Source organism: Lepisma saccharinum, chromosome 1, assembly GCF_977018435.1.
Source record: "Lepisma saccharinum chromosome 1, izLepSacc3.1, whole genome shotgun sequence".
Lineage (NCBI taxonomy): Eukaryota > Metazoa > Arthropoda > Insecta > Zygentoma > Lepismatidae > Lepisma > Lepisma saccharinum.
The window spans coordinates 25,663,736-25,684,248 of record NC_139229.1 but is presented as its reverse complement, the minus strand read 5'-3'; the positions used below and the strand labels follow the sequence as shown (position 1 = coordinate 25,684,248).

The 20,513-nt window shown below is 36.3% G+C and overlaps 1 protein-coding gene across 1 annotated transcript in view; it reads left to right on the top strand.

Annotated features, from left to right (window-relative positions):
• The window catches only part of Culd (CUB and LDLa domain), a 77,332-nt gene that overhangs the window by 39,465 nt on the left and 17,354 nt on the right, over positions 1-20,513 (top strand). Inside the window, exon 10 of the mRNA XM_083137430.1 lies at positions 7,279-7,401. Within this exon, the coding sequence (XP_082993556.1) occupies positions 7,279-7,401 (123 nt within the window). The remainder of the gene's footprint in view (positions 1-7,278; positions 7,402-20,513) is intronic.

Below are 20,513 nucleotides of genomic sequence, written 5' to 3'. Positions count from 1 at the left end.
AGGAAAACTGAATAACATGGGCAAACCAATTCTACGCTAATTTTCACTTTACATTTGCTTCTGTCTTGCTGATTTCTGTTACTTGAACATAAATTTATCAAAAGGGAAAAGCTTAAATATTGAAGATGAAGCAAACTGAATTAAAATTCAAGGCTTAAGCAATTAAAGCACCTATTTGCTGACTCCCCCCATCCTTGTATTTACAAAAATAGTGATTGTTTCTCCTCTCTAATCTTCAAAAGCAGCGAGAATACTTATCTCACGGAACTGAATATTTTTTTAAAGGGAAACCCCCCTCCCCGAAATCCTACAAATATCTAATTTAAAAAGTGTATAGTGGTAATTCATTTTACTTCATTAGCAGGATTAAACACTTTGCTTAATACGTTCTAATAATCTGAGATTCATCTTCAGGACTTCTAACCCCACTGTTTCAAATTTATGTGGCGGCTGATAATAAGGGATGATCCTCATCCCGAATTAAAATTCTGACTCTGACCTGCAATGATTCGAACTTTTAAAAACCTGTCAATTCGAGCTCGGAAAGGGATTTTTTTTATTATTCATAGGGAATTTCATTCTGAGCCAGGAACACAACAACAGAAGTTTGGCGCGTGAAACTGAATGCGTGTAGTCGTTGGCTTCGTGCTGTGCTTCGTGTTTATTATTTATTTAGGTGTTAGTGTTTGTCGTGATAGTGCTGTGTTAAAGGGTAATGGATGTGATACAAGATTTGCTGGTGAAACCTTTTGGAACAAGATCTTTTCAGGAGAAGTTGCAAATTGTTAATACAGGTAGGCCAGTGTCATCGCTTGAACTTATTTCTACACACAAAGACAAAATCGGGAATATGTGAGGCATTTTCGCAAGCAAATTATGACAAAACACCATGGTTGACAGGAAGTATAAGTGTTAATAAGCTTTGCATTTTTGTTCGCCGTGCTTACTTTTCGGGGCTGAAAAGAATGTATGGACGCGTGACTGTAATCTTTGCAACACTTGTGCCAAACATGAAAAATCCAAAAGTCACATAACTTCCTTTGTTAAGCTGCAATCTTTCGCCCAGACACGTATTGACGTGCAACTGGACAAACAGCGTGCTTTGGATGTAGTACAGCACAAGTAATCGGGTCCTGGAGTAAGTTGAATTTTGCACTTAAATTAATATTGCGGGTTTTTATTTCACTAGTGCACGTCTTTCATTTTTATATTTCACAGGCTGTTTTTTTATAGCTTTATAATACTGTCTTGTTTTATTATTTGAAATTCTACGCGTATAGTAAACTGCAATAACGAGAATTAATTGATTGTTATCGTAGCAATAAGACAAACATTCCGACACAATATTCCTAAATCCAATATGGAGCGTGACATAAATTGCACGGAAACATTTGGAGTTTGAGGATCAAAAGGTCGGAGATTACCCACTCGTTAGAACCAGCATACGCCACTGTCTACGTGCAATGACGGGACCAAAACATACGTCAGATAGCTGTGTTCCTCCTTATTTCGTACGCCATTGATAACTGGAACACGTGACCTCGTCTTTGGTAGAGCACAAGCCTGCTTGCTTGCCACCACCCTTTAGTTCAGTGACCTTCGCCCGTAGTCAGCAAGAGTGAATGACTCACCAGATACTTGTTGTCTGTGAGGCTACACAAGAATAGATATTTCGTTAGTGGCTGTAAGTATTGTTTCATCTGCAGTTATATCAGTTAACATTTCAATAGTTTCCTAATGGTTACGTTAGTGATAAACATGTAAATTAGTTCTCGAGAGTGAACGTTTTATCTATTTGAACGGGGGATTTTTATAGAGCCTGCATGTATTATTTTTTCCTGAAACAAGAAGAAATTCGAAGACGCAAAAAGAGTTGTATAAGAGTAGTTAACAAAAGGAAAAAAGAAGAAGAAAACGAAAATGTAAATGCTGAAATAAATTATGGTAGAGATCGAGTGAATAACATTTTGTCATGGGGCCTCCTCGATGGAGTAGTGATAACGTCGTCGCCTTGTAATCAGTGGATCCCGGGTTTGATACACGATGGATGCACATAGTGGTTAGTATCCCACTTTAAACTGAAGGTCGAGTCCAGATTAGCATATCTGTGCACCAAACCAAAACTAAGAAAGAAATTGTCACAGTGTAAGAAAATTTCATGTTCAACCAGATACGAAACAAAAGGGAATAATATATTGCAGGTTGGAGTTCACATCTGTAGCATCTAACCAGCACAATTATGAATCGCAACATATCGTATGAGATCCATTTTTATTATACATGTATGATAATATAAGAGAAGTAGAGGAAAGAGAAAACCAAGCGAAACACGGACGCCTTCTCCAGAATTTCAAATCTCGTTACATAAGGTTCTGGGTTGGAGTCCCGAACAGGCATGACTTTCTTGTTCTTGCCCTTTTATCTGCTTCATTTCATCATAATTCATCGTTATGGTTTACCTGCAGGGGAAGAATAATGACAATAATTGCCAATACAAAGCCAATGACAAACAGAACAACTCGATTACGGAGGTGCCAAGAAGAAACGAGACTTGACAGTTTCTCCGCCTCTCGGTTTGTCGAATTGAAAATTGCTGTCCCGTTCTCGGTCTCGACTAGTTAAATATAGAAATCGAAAATGTATGTGAATGAATATACATGTATTTTATATATTCCGGTTTTGTAGGAGATTTCGTGAGAGATGAAATAAGTACTCTTCCATCGTATTTATTTTTATAATTTTTATTCCCTGTTCGATGATCGCGACGATAAGGACGAGTGACCATTACACGAAATTGATGACGAAATAGTCAAACACCCCCGACAAGGACGGTACTCAAAACCGGGAACTTTGGCGACGATATCGAATGTCAATCACTTAATGAGCTTGACCACCGAGCCTGCTTAATGTTGTTTCTCTCAGGAAATTCGTAATAACTGTCAATATCCCACATTCACTATCATTTTCTTCATAATTTATCTTATTGTTGTGATTAACCTGAATTCAAAGAATTAGTTGAAAGGCAAAAATGCAAGATTGAATGTCTCTGATGTTACTTCGTGCCGAATAATATGACGTGGTATTATGATATGAATTTATTAATCATATAATATGCCTATTCATTTCATTGATTGATCCCAATTGAGCACACAAAATATGCTATAATGTCCACTCCATGGAGGAGTGGTTAGCACAGCGCGCTACGATGCCATGGGTCCCTGGTTAGAATCTCGACTTGGGCGTGGGTGTCCTTGGTAAGTGTCCCTTCATCAATTTCATCATAGCATCACTCATCTTCATCGTCGCTATTTGCCAAAAGTGAAAGAATAGCAAATCTAAATAACAAACATCCAATCAAATCGAACATCTCTACCGATTTAATTCTATACGGTACCGAATTCCCACTTTATTACTGCATCTTAAGTCATTTTACAGCATCTCAATTGTTTTCCGATTCGAAAACATTTGGAATGTTGTCTTGTGCAGTTGATTGTGCATTGTTTCGTTGTTTGGATTGTTTAATTAACGTCGCATTAATTAGTTTTAGACCAATCGTGACGGGGGAAGCAAGAGCACAAAGAAAGCGAAAGAGACAAGGAAGAGACCACGGCTTTCTTTAAAGATAGCATCCCGTGAATACAACTCAAGTGACTGCAGAATATTATGAATAAAATTTATTTCGCTTTTTCCTTTTATTTCTGTTTCAGTTATTTTACTTCGCTTTTCTTCTACCACTCGCGTTACTCGTGTCGGTGAGGAAGAATTATAAACTCGTGAAATGGACGATGGTACAAAAAAATATATGCCTCTCCCACGGTTCGAAACTGTCAGTACAAAATATTGTCTTATATTTAAAATTTACGGGCAAATATGGTTTGTCAGGTAGCAATTTTCGCTTATCTCTTTCTCAAGGGGTTCCATTGCCTCTCTGATGTCGTAGTAGTAACGTCTTCGCCATGTAATGAAAGGCTTCCGAATTCAATACCAAGTAGAGAGGCTTTGGTTCGAATCCCATTTTAATCTGTAGGTCCAGTGCATGAACTAGACTTAAACAATTAACGTGTGGCATGTGGTCTGTGATGAGAACCATCATTTCAGCGAACCTTCTTGACAATGACTCTAATATCACTTGATAGAATAGTATTTCCTTACGAGTAGCTCTTGTCAAGAAACCAGTTCCTGAAATTTTCTTCTGGAGGCATCGTAGCACCCAGCTGTTTGTAGTGGCTGGGGCACGAGTCATGTGACTCATGCTATCAAAGCTCAATCCTTCCCGAGAAGTCAGAATCACCAGGCAAACTTAAGCGAATATTTTGTTATTTGGGTTGCATAAACAACAGGCTTTAAGACGTTACGAAATTCTACGTCCCGTGGCCCAGGTATTTTTTTCTCAGACTGTACTCTGGATCCGATTTTAAAACTGGTAAATTAGTGATGTATAGCATTACAATATTATCGAAATTTTTTTTTTGAGCGCTAAGATTTTCATTTCTTCCGGAGTATCTCTATCTTGACAATATGGGCTTCCTGCAGAGTGCGATCCATAAGTATTACCAGGCAAATCATTAAAAGCGTGTTGGATGCAAGAGAAAAGGCAGAGAAAGTAGTGAAAATTTGCTGTGCAATAACTATGCACCAGGCACATCCGCACGAAGTGTCACAATAATAATAATAAATAATATTGTTTAAATTAAAATAATTAGGTTATAATTATATTAAATATTAATTAAAGTATGTAAATTTATTAATACTATATTTTTATTATTACATGAGTACTTAAAAAGATGGTATAAATATAACATCATATATTTATTATCTAACTTGCTTGTACTTAAGATCCGGAAATTTTGTAAAGAAAAACAAGGTAAATTAATGTCAAATAGATGAAGAATTGAATAATTATCGAATAATATAAAAAAGTTCAACGTTAGATCCAGTTGACCAAAAGTAAAGCTCCTTATTAAAGCAGTGTGATCCAAATAATAATAATAAAAATAAATAGATATAATAACGGGTATTTATTTATCACAATCTTGTATTAGACATGAATTCTAACTATAGTGTAAAATGTAACTAATTTTAAATGTGACCGTGAATATCACCAATTAGCTTAGCGACTCCGAAAACTATGGATTCGACACTAATCTAGGTCATTTGTGGCATTTAATTTTTCACCCCCTCTCACCCTCCCATGTCGATAGGTGATGAACTTGGAGTTGAACCGCATTGGGAGTCACGAAAACTAGGATTTCATTCGCAACACAGCCGGAATGTTAGACAACCCGAGAAACACTATAGTTGTGCGGGATTGCATAGAGTCACGGATGTCTGTTTGTGCGGATTTTAATATCGGTCGTTCGCTATTATTTTTACATGCCACCCCTTCCCATCCCACTCCTAGGAGTGTCTTACCCCAAAAAAAATTATTTCCAGATTCAAGTGATACGTGTACCAAGTTAGGTTGAAATTGCTCCAGGCGTTCGAGAGTTATGCCGGAACAAACAAACACACACACACATTCATTATACAGGGTGTCATTTTAATGGCGCCCACGGACCACAGATTCGTATAGAGGACATAAAAACAAACAACTTTTCTCTGTAACATTTTTCTCGTTGGTACATCATTTCGGCGCTACAGCCGTTAAAAAAAGACCGTTTGCCGCCTGAATGCTGGCAACGCAACACAACATTTGATCGTATCTGTGATGTCATTTCCTGCGGCGAAACAGCGCACGGCAGGGTTGCAAGGAATACACAAATTTTGTGAAAATTAACAAACTACCAACCACATGATTAGGTGTAAAACGAAGCGAGAAACGCGTCCAGTAGACCGAACATCATAGTCTACCAGCCAGAAGGTCAGCAGTCATCTCAGGGGAAGGGGAAAGAGAACCAACGATATGAGAAATGGTAAAAACGTATTCAAAATGAAGTGTTAATATCGGATTTTGTCTCAGCCTACATGTCAAATATCAACAAGAATACATTTTATTGGACTTACAGCTTACATGTGGCTGTTTGCGCCCAGCTACATTTTCAAATCTCGTTGCAAGGTTGATATCTACAGGTTTGTGTCCAGATGCCTTGTGGTACTTTGTGCTGATAACGGAAGTATCCGAGGTTCACGTTGTTACATTACGGCTAAAACACGTACAACCACAGTAACAATCTAATTATGAATCAGTAGCGAATATACTGCCCCGATCACAGTTGCAAACTATTACATGTGTATCCTGTGCATAGATAAACACAGTCGTCGGGGAACTTGTATTACTACTACTTATATCCCAGTATTTCCAACCATTTTTGTCACTTGCCTCATAATGCCCTGAATATACATTATATTATTATGTGTTGCTTCCCTTTGGAATTTTGAGTTATTTCATTTCTATTTTGTCGTCTGTTCAGTGTGTCACAGACAACTAGTATCAGAAGGAAGAAGTGGATAGACTAAATTGTAGATGCCAACTTGGTAACTAGATTTTGCAAATATTTGATATGTAAGCTGAGACAAAATTCGATATGACCACTTCCACTTGAATTCCATTTTCTATCTACCAGTTTTCGTGTCGTTTGTTTACTTCCTGTTAGGTTAAAGAACGTGTTTTCTCGTTTTCTTTTACGTACATAATGTAGCTGATTGTAGTTATGTCATTTTTCACAACATATGAGTGTTCCTGGCAACCCTGGAACGCATAGCTTGACGATGGGATATGACGTCACAAATGCAATCAAATGTGTGTGGTTGCCAGCATTCAGGCGGCAAAACGGACTCTTTTGAACGACTGTAGCTCCGAAATGATGCACCAACGAGAAAAATGTTACTGAGAAATGTTGTTTGTTTTGATGTCCTCTATACGTTTCCGTGGTCCGTGGGCGCCATTAAAATGACACCCTGTATATATAGATAGTAAGTCTTTCTGGAGGGGGGGGGGTCCGGACCCCTTGGACTCCCATAAATACGTCCTTGCTATGCACCACACTGTACTCAGTATCTCCTTTTACGAGATACATCTCGTACATTACTAGAACCCATTTTTACCAGACACAACAATCAAATTCTCACAAAGTTGATTGTTGTTTCTATTGCATAGTTACAGAAACTATTATAGAGACTAGCTAACATATACTTGGATCTGTTGTTAAAACTGGTCAATTAGTGATTAATGGTGAATAGTAGCATTGAATTTCCAAAGCAAATAACTTCATGTGCTAGGGGTTGTGCCAAAAATTATTGTTGATATAGATGTGTTGATGCCTCATCTCCCCATTCCAGATGTTGACGACAAGCCAATAAATCGACGTTGGTATTCAAACACTCCCAACTATTTCTTCCCAAAGATAGAGCAATACCCGGATTTCAGGACAGTCACAATGGTGTTTGTGGCCAGCTGCGTGGGTAAGCAAGACTTTATATATCTTCCAAGGGTATGTGAATAACAATATGAAAATTGAAATAATTTTAATGATGTCGACGGTAAGCAACGTCCGGAAATTTAAACTCATGCCTTATCTGGGGTATCGAGACGAGACAGACGTTGAACTCTAGCCCCGTCCCTGTATGCACTGTGTGACAAAAACAGACGCCAAGAACACCAAGCTAAACCAACGTAGGAAAATCCATGGCTCATCATCACACGTGTCAGTTATTTCCAAACTTATTTTCTTACATCTTCACTGCAGCAAATGATCTTCAACCAGTAGTCTACCCAGGATCAAATTTCAGAAGTCGAATCTGCAGACTATTCGAATTGCACGCACACACACACACAAATATGCATGCACAACACATACATACACTATTATTGTTTAGTGACGTTTTTCTGCCACTTTACACACACACACATTACGTAGTTGAATGCATGAATGAACGAGTTAAAATGTTTGGGGGCAGGAATGGTCCTTTTGTACCCTTCAGTGTATACGGGGAAATATGCCCTTATAACACCATTAAGCCTTGTTTCCACGATAATCAAAAACTCAATATGCTGACCAAGGCAGACTTTATTTTATTTTAGAACATAAACTAAATGTTACGTTTCAACCTTCTAGCAAGGTCTTCTTCAGACTCTGTACCAAATCGTAAATTAAAAAAGGCACAATAATCTTGTGTCTGGAGGGGAGTGATTTTTGTGTATATTTATCTTCCTGTTTTGTACCTTATTTCATTTGCATTTGGTACAGAGTCTGAAGAAGACCTTGCTAGAAGGTTGAAACGTAACATTTAGTTTATGTTCTAAAATAAAATAAAGTCTGCCTTGGTCAGCATATTGAGTTTTAAATATCCCCTATCTAAAATCCTTACCTTAAAGTTAAAAATGCCCCTTGAGAAGGTAAAGAGTGCAATGTTGTAAAGGGACCTGCACAAGACAAACATAACACATTAAAAAGGTAAGGAGAAATTTACAACTTCCTGATAAACAGTGTAAGAGGCCCACTCTTCTCAAAGTTTAAAAAACATTTGAAGACCACAGGGAAATAATGCGCTTTGTCCATTTTTAGCCAAATTGAGGTAAAGATGGTATCAAATAGGTCCGTGAAGGGTCTTTACCACTATAAATTGTACAAGAAAAGATCGTGCTTTCTCCTTACATTACAAAGAGGCTTTGGTTGTGAATACAGGGAAATAATGTGTTCTCCTGTAAAGTCAATAAAATGGACAAAGCATTTGCTTTCCATGTGGCCTTCATTTGTTAAAACGCTGTAAAGTCAATAAAATGGACAAAGCATTTTCTTTCCATGTGGCCTTCATTTGTTAAAACACTGTAAAGTCAATAAAATGGACAAAGCATTTTCTTTCCATGTGGCCTTAATTTGTTAAAACACTGTAAAGTCAATAACATGGACAAAGAATTTTCTTTCCACGTGGCCTTCATTTGTTAAAACACTGTAAAGTCAATAAAATGAACAAAGCATTTTTTTCATGTGGCCTTCATTTGTTAAAACACTGTAAAGTCAATAAAATGGACAAAGCACGATCTTTCCATGTGGTCTTCATTTGTTAAAACACTGTAAAGTTAATAAAATGGACAAAGCATTTTCTTTCGATGTGGCCTTCATTTGTTAAAACACTGTAAAGTCAATAAAATGGACAAAGCATGTTCTTTCTATGTGGTCTTCATTTGTTAAAACACTGTAAAGTCAATAAAATGGACAAAGCATTTTCTTTCCATGTGGTCTTCATTTGTTAAAACACTGTAAAGTCAATAAAATGGACAAAGCATTTTCTTTCCATGTGGTCTTCATTTGTTAAAACACTGTAAAGTCAATAAAATGGACAAAGCATTTTCTTTCTATTTGGTCTTCATCTGCTAAAACACTGTAAAGTCAATGAAATGGACAAAGCATGTTCTTTCTATGTGGTCTTCATTTGTTAAAACACTGTAAAGTCAATAAAATGGACAAAGCATTTTCTTTCCATTTGGTCTTCATCTGCTAAAACACTGTAAAGTCAATGAAATGGACAAAGCATTTTCTTTCGATGTGGCCTTCATTTGTTAAAACACTGTAAAGTCAATAAAATGGACAAAGCATGTTCTTTCTATGTGGTCTTCATTTGTTAAAACACTGTAAAGTCAATAAAATGGACAAAGCACGATCTTTCCATGTGGTCTTCATTTGTTAAAACACTGTAAAGTCAATAAAATGGACAAAGCATTTTCTTTCGATGTGGCCTTCATTTGTTAAAACACTGTAAAGTCAATAAAATGGACAAAGCATGTTCTTTCTATGTGGTCTTCATTTGTTAAAAAACTGTAAAGTCAATAAAATGGACAAAGCATTTTCTTTCCATTTGGTCTTCATCTGCTAAAACACTGTAAAGTCAATGAAATGGACAAAGCATGTTCTTTCTATGTGGTCTTCATTTGTTAAAACACTGTAAAGTCAATAAAATGGACAAAGCATGTTCTTTCCACGTGGCCTTCATTTGTTAAAACACTGTAAAGTCAATAAAATGGACAATGCATTTTCTTTCCATGTGGCCTTCATTTGTTAAAACACTGTAAAATCGATAAAATGGACAAAGCATTTTCTTTCGATTTGGCCTTCATTTGTTAAAACACTGTAAAGACAATAAAATGGACAAATCATTTTCTTTCCACGTGGCCTTCATTTGTTAAAACACCGGAAAGTTAATAAAATGGACAAAGCACGATCTTTCCATGTGGACTTCATTTGTTAAAACACTGTAAAGTCAATAAAATGGACAAAGCATTTTCTTTCCATGTGGTCTTCATTTGTTAAAACACTGTGAAGTCAATAAAATTGACAAAGCACGATCTTGTCATGTGGTCTTCATTTGTTAAAACACTGTAAAATCAATAAAATGGACAAAGCACGTTCTTTCAATCTGGCCTTCATTTGTTAAAACACTGTAAAATCAATAAAATGGACAAAGCATTTTCTTTCCATGTGGTCTTCATTTGTTAAAACACTGTGAAGTCAATAAAATTGACAAAGCACGATCTTGTCATGTGGTCTTCATTTGTTAAAACACTGTAAAATCAATAAAATTGACAAAGCACGTTCTTTCCATGTGGTCTTCATTTGTTAAAACACTGTGAAGTCAATAAAATTGACAAAGCACGATCTTGTCATGTGGTCTTCATTTGTTAAAACACTGTAAAGTCAAAAAAATGGACAAAGCATTTTCTTTCCATGTGGTCTTCATTTGTTAAAACAATGTGAAGTCAATAAAATTGACAAAGCACGATCTTGTCATGTGGTCTTCATTTGTTAAAACACTGTAAAGTCAATAAAATGGACAAAGCATTTTCTTTCCATGTGGTCTTCATTTGTTAAAACACTGTGAAGTCAATAAAATTGACAAAGCACGATCTTGTCATGTGGTCTTCATTTGTTAAAACACTGTAAAGTCAATAAAATGGACAAAGCATTTTCTTTCCATGTGGTCTTCATTTGTTAAAACACTGTGAAGTCAATAAAATTGACAAAGCACGATCTTGTCATGTGGTCTTCATTTGTTAAAACACTGTAAAGTCAATAAAATGGACAAAGCATTTTCTTTCCATGTGGTCTTCATTTGTTAAAACACTGTGAAGTCAATAAAATTGACAAAGCACGATCTTGTCATGTGGTCTTCATTTGTTAAAACACTGTAAAGTCAATAAAATGGACAAAGCATTTTCTTTCCATGTGGTCTTCATTTGTTAAAACACTGTAAAGTCAATAAAATGGAGAAAGCATTTTCTTTCCATGTGGTCTTCATTTGTTAAAACACTGTGAAGTCAATAAAATTGACAAAGCACGATATGTCATGTGGTCTTCATTTGTTAAAGCACTGTAAAATCAATAAAATGGACAAAGCACGTTCTTTCCATGTGGTCTTCATTTGTTAAAACACTGTGAAGTCAATAAAATTGACAAAGCACGATCTTGTCATGTGGTCTTCATTTGTTAAAACACTGTAAAATCAATAAAATGGACAAAGCACGTTCTTTCATTGTGGTCTTCATCTGTTAAAACACTGTAGAGTCAATAAAATGGACAAAGCATTTTCTTTCCATGTGACCTTCATTTGTTAAAACACTGTAAAGTCAATAAAATTGACAAAGCACGATCTTTCCATGTGGTCTTCATTTGTTAAAACACTGTAAAGTCAATAAAATGGACAAAGCATGTTCTTTCTATGTGGTCTTCATTTGTTAAAACACTGTAAAATCGATAAAATGGACAAAGCACGTTCTTTCATTGTGGTTTTCATCTGTTAAAACACTGTGAAGTCAATAAAATTGACAAAGCACGATCTTGTCATGTGGTCTTCATTTGTTAATACACTGTAAAGTCAATAAAATGGACAAAGCATTTTCTTTCCATGTGGTCTTCATTTGTTAAAACACTGTGAAGTCAATAAAATGGACAAAGCATTTTCTTTCCATGTGGTCTTCATTTGTTAAAACACTGTGAAATCAATAAAATGGACAAAGCATTTTCTTTCCATGTGGTCTTCATTTGTTAAAACACTGTGAAGTCAATAAAATTGACAAAGCACGATCTTGTCATGTGGTCTTCATTTGTTAAAACACTGTAAAGTCAATAAAATGGACAAAGCATTTTCTTTCCATGTGGTCTTCATTTGTTAAAACACTGTGAAGTCAATAAAATTGACAAAGCACGATCTTGTCATGTGGTCTTCATTTGTTAAAACACTGTAAAATCAATAAAATGGACAAAGCACGTTCTTTCCATGTGGTCTTCATTTGTTAAAACACTGTGAAGTCAATAAAATTGACAAAGCACGATCTTGTCATGTGGTCTTCATTTGTTAAAACACTGTAAAATCAATAAAATGGACAAAGCACGTTCTTTCATTGTGGTCTTCATCTGTTAAAACACTGTAGAGTCAATAAAATGGACAAAGCATTTTCTTTCCATGTGACCTTCATTTGTTAAAACACTGTAAAGTCAATAAAATTGACAAAGCACGATCTTTCCATGTGGTCTTCATTTGTTAAAACACTGTAAAGTCAATAAAATGGACAAAGCACCAGGGACGTAGCTAGGTTGATCAGTTCGGGGGGCCAAATCTGAAATTTGTTCCTATGTAAATATTTCCAGACAGTAAAGGTAAATAACTCTGTGTGTGTAATGTACACACACACACACACATACACACACAGATATATATATTATAAATATTATATTACATTATAATATTTCTACATATATAGTGCATTGGTATATTAAACTACTGAGAAGTGTATATAATATACGTATATGTGAATACTGGAGGTCAAATAAAAATTAGAGTTCAACAATTTTCAGGAAGCAAATCAATTTATGTAATTACTATTAAACTATTACTTTACAGTTTTCCTTAATGTATTTTACTTTCTGCTTGTCTCAATGACAACGTCTTCTTTTTTATCGAAACTATATCCCCTGTGGAAGTGCTAAACTGATAAATTATTCTGTGTAGGATCTTTCCTATTCATTCTGGAGGATACCGGGATTTTTTTTTCACCTGTTCGAGCGGCTCCGGTGCCCACCCAGCGTCGTACGTATAAAGTGGGTACATGGAGGAAACTCTGGCAGGTAAACGAGGCCAGGGACGTGGTGCTGATTGATCACATCACCTCCACCTTCGCCCGTGATCAAGAAAGTGTGGAGCCCTAACTACACATCCCTATACGCTTTCATGGCATAGCGAAAAGCACAGGGGAGCACATTACTTTACTTTTTTCATTATTTGGTATCCAGTACGTCATCATTAACAAATCATATTACACACACGCACACATATACACAGTTTTTTGGGGTAACAATTATAACTTGTTACTTACTAGAAACGCTTATATTGAAAGCGAAGCGAACAAAAAAAATATTACTAATTTCATACCTTTCATTCTTTCAAACAGGCAATAACAAATACTTTCACGAGTCATCATGTAAGTAAACTGCTACATTTTCTTCGTCCTCTTGCATCTGCCCCTCCTCCCTCCCCAAGCCCTCCTACCTCCTCACTAAAGTTATTGCTTGCTCGAAGGCAGCGAGGTCATTGGACTGTTCTGGTACTTGGCACCCTGGATAGAAGCAAAATCTAGCAGAATGAATCGAAAACAAAGGTTTACTGGGGAAGGGAAAATTTAACCGTATTTGCGTATTGCCTTACAGAAACGGTGCACTGAAACAGCAGGGGTACAATAACTCAACCCAGGGATAAGTCTTCCCTGCCATTTGAATGCCATTCCCTTCCCTTAATCCCTTAAAGCAAGAAAGACCGCTCCCTGCATTGTCAGGTTCGACACAAAGGGGTCTAGTCATACAGTGACTACCACAGATTAGAAATAGGTCTCGCAGGAACATTTTATGACGGGCAGTTCAGAGAGTATTTGGGACGCAGTGCCGCCCTTGGTTGTCCGCAACCATCTCGCCAACATTTGTTGAACAAGCTTGTAGTATTGTCTCCATTCAAGCTTTGTGCTGGTCTTAGGGCCGCCTGTCAAGATGTTGCTTTCCTGAAGAAAGAAGATCGCGTTTTATTCTAATTTCTGGGCCTTCCCGATGGCGCAGTGGTACCGTCGTTCCCTTGTAATTAAGGGGTCCCGGGTTCGATACCCGGTGGAGGCACATAGTGGTTCGGATCCCACTTGAAACTGTAGGTCCAGTCCCGATTAACCTTACTGTGCACAAAGTGGACTTAAAACAACTCAATCAATCAATCAATCTTATTTCTGGCTGTGAATTTAGGCAGGGACGTAATTATAACAATAATAGGACTTTATAAAAACATTAATAATAATAATAATAATAATGACGCTTTTAACATTGAAATTATTGTCAAATTTAAATTCTAGCACATTTAGTAGTATTCCAGCGCAAACAGCACTTTAAATTATGAGAGTGATTTGTAACTCTCCTCTAGACACTAACGTGTGCAGGTTTTTTTTCAGAGGGGAGGGGGAGAGACAGTATAACATATTTCATAATTAACCACTTTTAAGCTTCCTTTTGAAAGTTGTTCAAAGGCAGAAATTTCGGGAGAGTTATAGCCGCATCAGCTCCCCCATGTGTACACCAGTGCCTCGAGATGTAGTAGGAAAAATAGATGCGTGCCACTTTTTTTGCGGCAATTTCGAAAATTGTGCACCTCTTAACTTGCACCCTGCATTCTCCCAAAACAACGTTGATGGTTTGTGCAAGTATCATGCACAAAGACACTGAAGTAGGTGTTTTCACACTTTGTTTATTTCTGTCTTGAGTTCGTGTTATCAGTAGGGAGCGGGTTTATAATAGCCACAAAGCATGCTAAATGGACAGGTAAATTGGCGCCAAAAATGACAAAATTTGACAACTTCAAAAAGCACAAAAAATAGGTAGTAAATATCAACTTGTTATTACCTTTCTTTTTCAGTTTCACACCTATTTTTTTATTATACGTATATTATATTTTTTTAAATGTTGTGCCGCTTTTCTGTTACTTTTAGTTAATCGCAATGTTGACGATCATGAATGGCAATTAATGAAGGTAAACTCACAAATCGCCATCACAATTATGATATGTAATATGCAGAATATTATTGGCGACTCAAATGTTCTGTTTCTTGTTGTTGTTGTTTTTTAACATTCTCAAGAATAAATTCATGTTTTTGCTTTGCTTTTGTTTTTGCTTTGCATATTTATTATAACGTGACGTTTACCACGGCGGACCTCCTCGATGTGGTTTACCACGTTGCCTTGTAACCAAAGAGTGCCAGGTTCAAGTCCCGATGGAGACACATTGCACAATGGGTCGGAGTCAAATTTAAATTATAAATCCAGTTCCAATTAATGTATTTGAGCATAAAATGGACTTTAAACTATTTTTGATTACGACGACAATGGGATCAGTTATTGTAATAATGACAGAAAATAATATCTCTTTCAGGATTCAAACCTCGGACTCAGTTTTACAGAAATTGTAATCTCTAGACCAGTGGTTCCCAAAGTGTGCGTCGCGGCGCCCTGGGGCGCCCTGGTAGGCGTACGGGGCCGCCGCGAGATGTTCCAATATTTTCACTGAAATTCAGTTATTGATATGATTGTTCCAAATACATGTTCTTATTTAGAACATTTTACATAAAAAATGTGTCTGAATTTGAAATATATGTTTATTTTTTAACTTAAGGAAAGCAAGCTATGCACACTAACAGAGCGTTACAAGTGTTAGATAGGGTCTCCCCGGTGGCGTAGTGTTAGAGTCGCCACCTTGTAATAAAGGGGTCACGGGTTCGTTACCCGGTGCAGGCACATAGTGGTTCGGATCCCACTTTAAACTGTAGGTCCAGTTCCGATTAGCCTTATTGTGCATGAAATGGACTTAAAACATCAATTCAAAAATCAATCAATCAAAGCAAGTATTAGATAGGCCTACATTCTGATTTGGACGCCGTGAAAAAATCTTGAAACACTAAGGGCGCTGCGAAATTTGGAAATTCCTGCTCTAGACCATAAAGATTAGCTTTGTTCCTTCGTTCGTCAGTGCTATATATATTTTTTAAAACAATGCAAATATAGGTGAAGATTATTTCTCCGTTGTGTGAGGTATCGATAGACTGTTAACATCTGCTAGCAATGCCAACAATGCATTAGTGTACATTGTTATTAGCTAGGCTTCCACTCTCCCCGACATCCATTCTAAACAATGGCATTACTTATTTAATTTATTCCAGTGTTCGTGGCGGAGTGGTAAGCGTAAAGGGCTACGGAATCAGAGATCCCATGTTCAAACCTCCACCAGCCATTGGTGACTCATTCTGTTTGTCTATGCTTCCATCACCTTTCCATCCGTCCATCATTCATCCATCCACATCGACTTGTAAAAATTAACCTACGAGGTAGGAAAAAAGGTACAATAGCCAAAATGAAAACCTATTGAATTCTAGCCGCCTCAGTGGCTGAGCACGTTAGCTACAGAATTACGATTTTGTCCCAAATTGATCTAAGTTCGAGTCCGTGAGTTTTTGTATTAAGTCCTCTTCATGCACAGATAGGCCAATCGGGACTGGACGTACAGTTTAAAGTTGGATCCAAACCACTATGTGCGTCCACTAGATCTAGATATCGATATGGTGACGACATTACCACTACGCGATGTCCTCGCCTGGAGAGGCAGGCGCTTTTTTTGTTACTGTCCATGCATTAATTTCTTGTATCACAGTTGCATATCTTTGACATTAGCCAGAAGTGTCAGTAAAGTAATGTAAAATCAGGAAACGAAAATCAAAGTACATCCAGTGTTCAAATTGAAATTTTTAATTTAACTCATGACCAGGTAAATAATTTTCCTCTTAAATATTCTCGATCATATTTTGCTATTGCTAAGAATTTGACGTAATCATTTCTTTCAACTTCAAGTAAATATTACATTAATATCAGCATATAAATTGTCAGTTTCTGTACTGAATTTTACATTAAAATTAATACTGTTGTTGGTTTGCAAATTACAATATGTATTTGATGAGAAAATATTTCCTGATTAATTTGCCTTCCTCTAAGAAAAATAATTCTGATATGAAATAAAAGTCCACTGAGACGAGATCAGTGATTACTGAACTCTTGTACATTAATTGGAAAATTTGTGTTATTTACTTTGAACCATCAGTCCGTATGTTTTAGGTACAAATCTCAAAATTTGAAAAGGGAAGCTGATATGACTTTTCTCCTCAGCATTTTTTCAATTTGAACACTCGATATACAGACATATACATATTTCATTATTTAAGTTAAACTACGAACACACACACACACACACACACACACATATAATTGTTTTACAAAACTGATTGGTACTCACTTTGTAATTCGCCCACAGTTCCATGCATTTTAGATGATAGGACGTTCCTCCGTTTTCCTTAATTTTTTCACATGGTTTCTTCCAGTTGCGAATCTCTATTTTCCTGAAACTTGATTCTGCATATCCTGAATCTGTGCCAAATTTACGGCATGGAAAACAAAAGCATGCGTCAAGTTCCACTATTCTAGCCACGGCGCAGATGGAAACCAGTATTTTTGAAATAATCGCTTTCACTTTCCGAACGTAGTATTTGGATAGTTTTGCAAAAGTGGTTGCCTAGGATTATCTACCCCAAGATCAGTAATTATTTTCACATTAGTACATTCACTTGTTTTGCCTAACTTTGGAACGTCAGAACTTGGATCAACATCATCTTCATTGTCGTCATGTTCCACATGTTTTGAGATAGTTTTAAAATATCCAGTTTTGATAAATTTATCCATTCAAAATGGAAATGCACAACAACGCTAGAACTCTTCCCACACACGAATAAAAACACAGTGACCGTAGCAACCCGATAGCAGACCTTGCTCGCAAGCAAAAACACAAAGCTAATTTGTTGCTCTGAAGTGAAGCAAGGAGCAATTTTAAATCTCAGAACAATGTCAGTACTGGAGAACTCTCTCCATATGTAGCTCGACACCCTACTGTTGACCGCTCGGCCTCGGTGGTGTCTTTGATTCCATCTGTAACGGAAGGGTAATTTGCAACAAAAGGCAAAAGGTTTTCACAAACTTAGGGTAGGGCAAGAGTAATAACCTCAAAGCAGGCAGATTTTATGCCTTTGGTTATAAACTGCTAAGCAAGGAAAGGGTGGAATTTTGCTGTTCTACATTTGCTTCCGAAGATTTTCTTCGGAATAGCAGGTTTGTTCCCGCTCAGTGTTTCCAAACTCTGCTACAAATTTACCAGAAAATAATACGTAGTATTAATTTAGGATAATTTTTAAGAGATCGAAATTTTGTTTGTGGGGGCCAGAGTTACAACTGCCGAGGCCAGAGACCCCCCAGCCCCCCCAAACGACGTCCCTGCAAAGCACGTTCTTTCATTGTGGTCTTCATCTGTTAAAACACTGTAAAATCAATAAAATGGACAAAGCATTTTCTTTCGATGTGGCCTTCATTTGTTAAAACACTGTAAAATCAATAAAATGGACAAAGCATTTTCTTTCCATGTGGCCTTCATTTGTTAAGACACTGTAAAGTCAATAAAATGGACAAAGCATTTTCTTTCGATGTGGCCTTCATTTGTTAAAACACTGTAAAGTCAATAAAATGGACAAAGCATTTTCTTTCCATGTGGCCTTCATTTGTTAAAACACTGTAAAATCAATAAAATGGACAAAGCATTTTCTTTCCATGTGGCCTTCATTTGTTAAGACACTGTAAAGTCAATAAAATGGACAAAGCATTTTCTTTCGATGTGGCCTTCATTTGTTAAAACACTGTAAAGTCCATAAAATGTACAAAGCATTTTCTTTCCACGTGGCCTTCATTTGTTAAAACACTGGAAAGTCAATAAAATGGACAAAGCACGATCTTTCCATGTGGTCTTCATTTGTTAAAACACTGGAAAGTCAATAAAATGGACAAAGCATTTTCTTTCCATGTGGCCTTCATCTGTTAAAACACTGTAAAGTCAATAAAATGCACAAAGTATTTTCCTTGCATGTGGCCTTCATTTGTTAAAACACTCTAAATTCAATAAAATGGACAAAGCATTTTCTTTCCATGTGGCCTTCATTTGTTAAAACACTGTAAAATCAATAAAATGGACAAAGCATTTTCTTTCCATGTGGCCTTCATTTGTTAAAACACTGTAAAGTCAATAAAATGAACAAAGCATTTTCTTTCGATGTGGCCTTCATTTGTTAAAACACTGTAAAGTCAAAAAAATGGACAAAGCATTTTCTTTCCATGTGGCCTTCATTTGTTAAAACACTGTAAAATCAATAAAATGGACAAAGCACGATCTTTCCATGTGGTCTTCATCTGTTAAAACACTGTAAAGTCAATAAAATGGACAACGCATTTTCTTTCCATGTGGCCTTCATCTGTTAAAACACTGTAAAGTCAATAAAATGCACAAAGTATTTTCCTTGCATGTGGCCTTCATTTGTTAAAACACTGTAAAGTCAATAAAATGGACAAAGCATTTTCTTTCCATGTGGCCTTCATTTGTTAAAACACTCTAAATTCAATAAAATGGACAAAGCATTTTCTTTCCATGTGGCCTTCATTTGTTAAAACACTGTAAAATCAATAAAATGGACAAAGCATTTTCTTTTCGTGTGGTCTTCATCTGTTAAAATACTGTAAAGTCAATAAAATGGACAAAGCATTTTCTTTCCATGTGGCCTTCATCTGTTAAAACACTGTAAAGTCAATAAAATGCACAAAGCATTTTCCTTGCATGTGGCCTTCATTTGTTAAAACATTGTAAAGTCAATAAAATGGACAAAGCATTTTCCTTCCATGTGGCCTTCATTTGTTAAAACACTCTAAATTCAATAAAATGGACAAAGCATTTTCTTTCCAGGCCTTCATTTGTTAAAACACTGTAAGGTCAATAAAATGGACAAAGCATGTTCTTTCTATGTGGTCTTTATTTGTTAAAACACTGTAAAATCAATAAAATGGACAAAGCATGTTCTTTGATTGTGGTCTTCATCTGTTAAAACACTGTAAAGTCAATAAAATGGGCAAAGCATTTTCTTTCCATGTGGCCTTCATTTGTTAAAACACTGTAAAGTCAATAAAATGGACAAAGCATGTTCTTTGATTGTGGTCTTCATCTGTTAAAACACTGTAAAGTCAATAAAATGGACAAAGCATTTTCTTTCCATGTGGCCTTCATTTGTTAAAACACTGGAAAGTCAATAAAATGGACAAAGCATGTTCTTTCTATGTGGTCTTTATTGGTTAAAACACTGTAAAATCAATAAAATGGACAAAGCATGTTCTTTGATTGTGGTCTTCATCTGTTAAAACACTGTAAAATCAATAAAATGGACAAAGCATGTTCTTTGATTCTGGTCTTCATCTGTTAAAACACTGTAAAGTCAATAAAATGGACAAAGCATTTTCTTTCCATGTGGCCTTCATTTGTTAAAACACTGTAAAGTCAATAAAATGGACAAAGCATGTTCTTTCTATGTGGTCTTTATTTGTTAAAACACTGTAAAATCAATAAAATGGACAAAGCATGTTCTTTGA